Below are 9,260 nucleotides of genomic sequence, written 5' to 3'. Positions count from 1 at the left end.
TTAATGAAACAATTTTCTCAACTTTTATTGTGTGTTTGTTGTGATGCTCCCAGGCCTAAATGGGACAAAGTCAGAATTTAATAGAAAAAGAATGTTAAGGTTTGCTCATGCGCTCGGCTCATTGGCTCTTTGATCTCTGCAGGAACACTGTCAATGGCAAATTCAGGGCCGAACACCAACGGCTCGCAGTTCTTCATCAGTACGACTAAAACAGAATGGTAACGACTCACCTGCCCCATCACAGTCTCATCAACCACCTAACACATGCTCAGATCATTAACCCCCACTGCCAACAGGCACAGGCTTGCGTTTTGCCTGTGTCTGTCTGTTAGCAAAATATTCAATGAACCACTGGACAGATTTTAATGAAACTCTCACCAAGTAAATATTGGATGTACATCTATAATCAATCAACATTTACATGGCCACCACAATCAACTGATCTTATAAAACACAAAAATGGTTCTATTTCAGTCAGTTTTATTGATATTATGCTAATATTTGGTATGGAAATAGCTGATGGTCATTCACAACAGCTATACTACAGATGGTACAATATGTTCAGATAAAAATGAGCATTAAATGTTGGAGTCAACACTTTTTACCTGTTAACGAGCTGTACCATGAACCACTGGACAGAATTTTATAAAACCTTCCCAAAGCAATCATTAGATGCACATCTACGCTGATGCTTGACAATTTGTGTAGCCTTTGGAATTTTTTATATTTCTGCATAAATATGACCTAAAACATCATCAGGTTTTCACACAAGTCCTAAAAGTACAAAAAAAGAACCCAGTTAAACTAATGAGACAAAAATATTATACTTGGTCATTTATTTATTGAGGCAAATGATCCAATATTACATATTTGAGTTGCAAAAATATGTGAACCTTTGCTTTCAGTATCTGGTGTGAGTATCTTGATAAGATAGAAAAGTGCTATATAAGTGCAGTTCATTTACCATTTGTTGTCATTCACATCACATGTGATACATGAGGTGGAACAAAATTGTGTACCCAGGGTCCGATTTACACCCCCGAAAAAAAGTGTAAAAAGAAACAGAATATAAGTATTTAAGATATGCACTAAGATATACGGTAAACGAACGATAAACCGTACGCTAAAAGATCAAAGATATATGCTAAGAGAACTAATAATTTAAAACAATATGTTGTATTAAGCCCAGACATGAGTCTGTGGTGAACAGATGGGCATGAATGGATGCAGCAACATGAGATCAGCAGCACACAGTCACATATCATCAATTAAAGTGACATTACAGGGATTTTTTTTCCTTGCAGTGTTTATCTTGATTAGGGATTTATGAGTCTAACATCTTCAGGGTAGAAGCTGTTCAAGAAGCTTGTTTTTTTTTTTTTTTAAATCACTGTAATGCCACTCGACTGTTAGTATGTGCTGCTGACTATCCATGCTGCTGATCTCATGCTGCTGATTTATTTCATGCTGCTGTATTCATTCGTACTCATCTGCTCACACAGACTCTTGTTTGTGCTGCTGTTGTTCAGTGTATTACTGTTTTTGCACTATTAAGTGTTTAGCGTATTAATTTATATCTTAGATCTTATTACTGTTTTTTTGTTTTGTTTTTTTACAATTTATACTGTTGTTGGGTGTAACTGGGACCTTGTGTACACAATTTCGTTTCACCACATGTACCGCATACGATGTGGTACATGTGGTATGAACCTTGACCATGACCTTGATTCCTCAGTCTAGTGGTTCTATGCTTAATGCTCCGCAAGCTTCTTCCTGAGGGGAGCGGGGTACAAAGTGTGTGTGCTGGGTGAGTGAGGTCCTTCATGATGCAGGTGGCCCTCTTCCTGCAGATGTCTGTGATGGTGGGGAGGCTGACTCCAAAACTCTTCTGTACAGCCTCCACCACTCTCTGCAGAGCTTCCAGGTCCTTCAGCTCGCTTCAGGTCCGTCCACAACATTTGGATTGGATTAAGATCAGGACTTTGACTTGGCCATTCCAAAACATGAACTTTATTCTTCTTGAACCATTCTTTGGTAAAAACCACTTGTGTGCTTAGGGTCATTGTGTCGCTGCATGACCCACCTTCTCTTGAGATTCACTTCATGGACAGATGTTTTGACATTTTCCTTTAGAATTCTCTGATGTAATTCAGAATTCATCGTTCCATCAATGATGGCAAGTAGTCCTGGCCCAGATGCAGCAAAACAGGCCCAAACCATGATACAACCATTACCGTGTTTCACAGATGGGATAAGGTTCTTATGCAGGAATGCAGAGTTTTCCTTTCGTCAAACAGAAGACTTTTCATTTAAACCAAAAAGATCTATTTTGGGCTCATCCGTCCACAAAACATTCGTCCAACAGTCTTCTTGTCCACGTGATCTTTAGCAAACTGCAGACGAGCAGCAATGTTCTTCTTGGAGAGCAGTGTCCTCCTTCAACCCTGCCATGCACACCATTGCTGTTCAGTGTTCTCCTGATGGTGGACTCATCAACATCAGTCAATGTAAGAGAGGCCTACAGTTGTTAGAAGTTATCTTGGGGGTCCTTTGTGATCCCGCTGACTATTCCACACCTTGCTCTTGCAGTGATCTTTGTTGGTCCATCATCCATCCATCCTGCAGCTTAACAATGGTCTTGAATTTCCTCCATTTGTACACAATCTGTCTGACTGTGTACTGGTAGAGTCCAAACTCTTTACAGATGGTTTTCAACCTTTTCCAGCCTGATAAGCATCAACAACTCTTTTTCTGAGCTCCTCAGAAATCTCCTTTGTTCCTGCCATGATCCACTTCCACAAACATGTTGTGAAGAGCAGACTTTGATAGATCGTGTTCTTTAAATCAAACAGGGTGTCCACTCACACATCATCATCATCCCATTGATTGAAAACACCTGACTCTAATTTCACCTAATTTCAAATCATCTGCTAATCCTAGAGGTTTAGACATTTGCCACTCACAAATAAATAATATTGGGTCATTTCCCCCAAATAAATAAGTGACCAAGTATAATAGTTTTGTCTAATTTGTTTAACTGGGTTCTCTTTTATCTACTTTTAGGACTTGTGTGAAAATCTGATGATGTTTTAGGTCATATTTATGCACAAATATAGAAAACTCTAAAGGCTTCCCAAACTTTCAAGCACCACTGTGCATTTTGATTAACTTTTGGAGTCAGTCCAATTCAAGATGGCCACTACAGTTAATCAACTTTAACCAACACAGAATTGGCTATAACTCAGTCAGTTAGGCATAGTTATTGCACTTTTTATACTTAAACACATCACTACTTTTACTTTTTCTACTAGTACATATGTTTTTCAGTTTACTGTGGCAATTCAGACTTGTCTTCTTTAGGCAATTGAAAAAAAGTACTGAATAAAAACGGGTTTTTTCATATTAAAGTTGAATTTTATGCATTATGTCATTGTTTTAAGCTCCGACTGCCAAATAATTAAGCATTTGAAGCTTTTTACAAGCGCCAATCTAAAGACAGGACTGCTCTCTTGTGCCACCACCAACCCTGCTGTTTTTTTTTTTTAAAAGCTTCCTGGAAAAGATCCAGCAGCTTTTTTTAGACCTACGCTCTGGTGCAAAGGACTTCCTGTTCATCAGAGCAGGATGTCACATCCACCTATTTGAACGCAGCTAACAGATGATGTACATGTGGCCTTTAGGTTCCGTCAGCGCAGATGATTTAAACTCTGGAAAAACACCACAGGAACCTGAAAATGTCTTTAGTTTTGCACGTAGGCCTTTCTTCCTTTATTCTAGTTCTTTCCTGGAAATGCAGAGCATCTTGAAGGGAGGGAGCAGGAGGCCGGGGGCACATCAGAAAGCCGAGGAGTGGGTGGTGCTGCTTATCATTCTAATACTTTATGAAAGTAAATAACGGAGCGATGTGAAAAGGCAGCTCTGGCCCCTAAATGAAAGCATATGCGTCATGACCTTCCATCGTTTGTTTGAATTCTCAGATTACATCGTTGCCATAACGACTTTTTTTCAGCTCGCACGCCGGTTGAGCTGGAGATGTTGTAACAAACTTGATGTAATTTGGGTCTCCACCCTCTCGTTTGGTTTTAGTTATTGAAGTTGGGATCCATGTCCAACGCTGTAGCGTGGAAACTTGGCTCAAAAGGACAATGGTGCTGCGGCCAGTGTTACACACGCAAAAACAATGACATTTTTACAGCTGGGCACAGGCCGGGTTTCTTCTAAATGTCTTCGTTTTATCATCCGACGGTCATGTCAGCTGGTGTTCTTTTCTCTGTTTTGGTGTTTCTGTCCACAGTTGGACTGAAAAGTGTTGAAATCAAGGTTTGGCAGCTTTATGTGTTTGTTATCTTTCAGCGCTTTCAGGGAATATGAAGAGGTTTCCAAGGCTCTCCCTCCCTTCTGTGTTACACAACCTTCATGGATAACCCATTAAAGGACTTTTCATCGTAATCTAAGCAGTTTTTCTGAGACTTCACAAAAGACACCAAAGATAAACTCTTGGGAAACAAAAACGACCACAGGCGAGAGACCTCAAGAAACACTGAGCAGTTTTTGGCTGAAATCAGACGTGAGAGAGAACACGTCCCAAACGAATCAAAACAAATGAAGCAACACATTCTGGGCAGTGATAATTCAATTGGACTTTTTATTCACCAAACTCTCAACAGCACTAAAACACTAAAATGCTTTCCCATCTAACAAATAAGGCACATTTTGGAATGCCATTTCATGGACATGAAAAACAGACATGTGGTGAACTCTCCAAACTCCTCTTTGTTTCCCAAAATCCTTTGCCTCATGTCTGTGATCTGTCCAATTCAAACTTTTACATTATTGCAATAATGCATGACAAACATCTCAAGAGATACACACAGTAATGGAAATAAAAAATGCAACTTTCCAACTTGACCACATAAGTGTTAACACATTTCAGCCGTGTAAATATAATAATTACTCATCGAGGCTACACTCGTGGTAAATAAAACACTTTTAGGACTAATACTCAGAAGTTGCTAATGATGTTAAACACAATATGTACTGTATCCAACTTAAAGATTTAAATAAGTATACATTGCACAAAAAATATACCATTCAGATTCAAACACATGCACATGCAAACTCTAAAACGGTTTCTTGTCACGCACTTTCCTGACACAAGTACAGTTTCTAATCTACTTATAACATTTTATAATAGTTCCTTGTCATGGCTGCTTTAAGCAAACTACATCTCACAGTTTAATGTGCAGTGGTGAGGATCCATCACGAGTTAAAAAACAAACAATTTCTGCATGTTAACACAATATATTTTCTTAACCGTTTACAAAACGAATACGTGCGGCTGTATGGATGTAATAGGCAGCAAATAATTAGTCACATAACTGGAAAAATGACACAAAACACGGGTTATTTAACACTGATAACATCCAAACAAAATAAGTAAAATACAATAAATGAGAAGGTGTTCATTATGTACCAGCTTTTTTAATAATACTCTATGTAGACATCAATATTTCCTTCCTTAGTGTAACTTTGTTGCATATTCTATACAAAAAGTGTTGTAAAAAGTCTTTCCATAAATATTTCTGCAGGATAACCCTTCAGAAAATTGTAAAACAAAGACAAAACAACTCCCAGCTTTGATTATTTCTCAGCAACAGGCCCTTCTTCATAGACAAATAAAACAGCTTTAATATTGCTAACACGTCGCTGGAAGTTATGGCCATCAAATATATACATAAAACCACCTTTGACAGGGAAATAGCTGGAGTTTGCAGATTGCTTTAGAAGTTTCAACATCTATCATGCGTTCCAAAATACACATCTCATTCATAGAAAAAAGGTATTGAAAATGCAAACGTGTAATTCAAGCGATTACATGTAGAACTTTGTTTTACGTGTTTTATCAACCTTTTTTTGTGTAAGTGTTGAGGTGCCGTTTAAAACGGCGTCCATATTCTGTTTCTCTGGGTGGAATCAAGCTTTCTGACAGGATTTCATAACTGCGTTGCAAATGACAGCGTCACCTGTGAGGTTAATTCATATGACGTGCATTCCTCTCAAAAAGTTTACATGTATGATGAGTCTGACAAGGAGGCAATAACAGTAAAACGAACGGATTGTTCCCTACATACAAGTGCCACATTTGTTAAAGGCACTCCACAAAAGTTTCACAGGAAGCACTTTAAAAATGTTTCTTTTATTTATTTTGTTTATGGAAAGCTGCATGTTGCGCTTATGAGGAGTAAATGTCTTACCTGCAGTGGACAGTGACTCTCATGTGAGAATTTTTCCCTGATTCTCCAAACTATCCCTGCCTTCACCAAATGGAAGAAAAAGAATGGAACAAAACTTGATGATGCCAACATAGTGCCACATAAATTATCGCATTTGCAACCCTAACCCTAAGTGACTCTTTCCAAATAAAATACGTCCCCATCATGGATTGTATTGGTGAAAACCATTGTTTACATGTGTGTGTATGTCACCAAGTACATGTGTATTTCATCTTTTTGCTCAGATCACATTTATTGGTGGTCTGCCTGTAAACACACATGACCTCATTAGCTCTCCATAAACAGTGTGCCCTGGGTTACACTAATAAACCACCCAAATATGAACTTAACTGGCATCAGTGGCATAAGTTATCTCATAAGCTCCTCATTTCTAGCATCTGAGAGGAGGAAAGTGCCCTTTTATCTGTGGCTGGTTTAAATGTTGCAGGTAATCTTTGCAAACAGGAAGTATGTCAGTATTTACTTGCAATTAAGGCAGGGATGTGAGGTTATTTCATGTTTTATTGCCAGTTATTAACTGGTTTACTTCAAGCTGTCCATGCGTGATTGAATCACCCAAAAACACAAGTTAATGCCGGGGTTGACGTCATCTTTTAACAGGCAGGGTGGTTTATGAAAGCTGTCATTAAGGCACTATATAAAAAATGAATTTGCTGGAACCAGAGCTTGCTTCTAGAAACTCCAAGTTTGTAACGCATTTGATTCATGCCTCCTTAGCGTCGAGCCTCCTAACTTTGTGGAACTGTAGAAATAAATCACTGCAGTGCCCTTAAAACAGTTGGTTACATTTCAACATGCCGTAGTGTACCATTAGGCTCCTAATTCATCAAGTAACCATGTGTATTTTTGACAAAAACTTAGTTTTTTGGGAGAAAAAGTGTATCTACAATTGAAAACTAACAAAAAGTGAGGTTCAAAATCTCAGAATTAACTTCATTCTGATGTAAGAATCTAGTAAGAAATCACACCTTTGTTGGTATTTCTTGACAACAGTAGGATTGTTATTGCCAGCTGGAAAGTCTAGTTCAACCTTTAGCTCAGCAAACAGCATCAAAGCAAATTCAACACACCAGTTCAACCACTAATGGAGGAGCTAAACCATTTCCTTCTCGTTTGTCACATCTTGAGCCCTCTGTAAACTTTCTATGCGTCTCACTAACCACATGCACATACTCTGTCTGCTCCACCTCTGAGCCATTCAAAAGGTCAGAAACTTTACATTGACCTTTTAAGTTGTGATACTTGACATTTTTCAAGGCACATAAAGTATGTTACAGTATAAAATATAATCAACCTGCTTGGTAAATGCTTTAAATACAGTACGTATGAGAGTTCACAATTCATATAAAACAGGATCTTTAAAGGCAAATTTCAATCATTCAAAAGAATAATAATTTCAGCTGTAGTGCTTAAGAAAATTTAAATGGTATACATACAAGCAGTGGGTCATCTTCCTTATTTCTTATTTTAAAGTTTATGGGTAGTAGGCACGATAGAAACTGACTGTAGGCAATTAACCATCACATTAAGTCTATCTACAAATCCTCAGAATCACCTTCACAACCAGACTTTCTATATAAAATACTGTCTTTCACTTAGCAGACCTGATTCCTCTGAGCTTAACCTTCACTAAACACTCCTTACGTTGCTGAGCTGCTGGGTGTTGACTGAAGGTATTATGTGGAAAACACTTCAGCAGCTCAACGAAGGCTGCCAGGAATCATTTGGCACTAAAATCCATCTTTTTACTGCTTTACAAACACGTTGAAACCTGACAGGGTTTAACATTAACAGTTTAACTTTTAATATCATGTTTAGCAATGATAACTGCAGAGCCCGCAAAGAGCCAAGTGAGGTGCAAAACCCTCGGAAGTAAAACTGATCCAAACTTTTCCAATTTAACTGTGAGAAACAAATGTCTGCTGTGATTTTGGTCAATTCGTATGAAGCTATTTTAGATGCATATTTCTATTTATAGGAAGATTTTACACCTTTATTTCAGCCAGTCTTTGTTTCTTTGTTTAGATTTACACTTTGCACTAAAGAACAAATCAACACATCTGCTGCACATGGATATTAATACAATAAACGGCATTTTTACCACTAAAACTCCATGTAAGTTGTTTTTGTGTAATGCAATTTTTCCTAAATTGACCTTTGTTTTTAGCTCAGGCTACAGTAATAGAATTTAAGAAAATATTCATACTTGTAAAGCAATAATAAAGATGAATTTAGTGAAGTGGTTGCCATCAAAGTTTTGTTAATTTTTAACTGAGGAACTACTTTATGCAACTGAATCTACAGTAGTTTCTGAATACACAAGGAAGCAGTAACACAATGTGATATATAAACTTAGAAACAAAAAAAATCCCAGTTGAAATTAAAATTGCACACTAGACAAAGAGAAAATAAATATGCCAAATGTAAGCTAGGGATGTATGGCACTTTATCCCTCAGTTAATTCACAGTTAATAAAATGTGCTGCTAGACACCAAAGGCCTCCATTTATATCATATATTATCATTTAGGCAGTTGTCCTGACTAAACGTTGATCACGTCCCACACTTCACTTGGCAGGAAAATGGAAAGCAGATCTCTGTAAACACAAAGCCAACAAACCCCAAAGTGAGGTATTTTGACACTAAACTTATTGTCAGGGACATAAAAAGTACATACTCGGTGCTGATTCATCAGTATAATAATTTGCTCTTGTTAAACACACAGGTGGAGTCATTCATTTTCTAATATATGCAAATTTAGCTACATTTTTCCTTTGATGCAAAGCACGTAAAGTGAGTAATCCTGAATATATACGTTTCTCTAATTCCTGTTCAGAGACAGAAACATTGACAGAAAGATGTAAGGATCCACTGCTGTGGTGGAAAATGAAGGCACAGAAACTAAAGAGAGGATTAGAGTTACTGTCTCTCAAATACAAAGAGGACACGTAGAGGACGACCTGGTCAG

General features: G+C 37.8%; 1 protein-coding gene across 1 annotated transcript in view; it reads left to right on the top strand.

Moving 5' to 3' along the window:
• LOC119430368 (zinc finger MIZ domain-containing protein 1) overlaps nt 1-209 on the top strand; it is a 53,696-nt gene extending 53,487 nt beyond the window's left edge. Inside the window, exons 15-16 of the mRNA XM_037697777.1 lie at nt 54-69; nt 143-209. Of these exons, the coding sequence (XP_037553705.1) occupies nt 54-69; nt 143-209 (83 nt within the window). The remainder of the gene's footprint in view (nt 1-53; nt 70-142) is intronic.
• Nucleotides 210-9,260: the final 9,051 nt, after the last annotated feature.

Source organism: Nematolebias whitei, chromosome 1 (assembly GCF_014905685.2).
Source record: "Nematolebias whitei isolate Nwh7 chromosome 1, NemWhi1, whole genome shotgun sequence".
NCBI classification, from domain to species: Eukaryota; Metazoa; Chordata; class Actinopteri; order Cyprinodontiformes; family Rivulidae; genus Nematolebias; species Nematolebias whitei.
The sequence above is the reverse complement of the archived record's forward strand: the minus strand, read 5'-3'. Positions and strand labels throughout refer to the sequence as shown.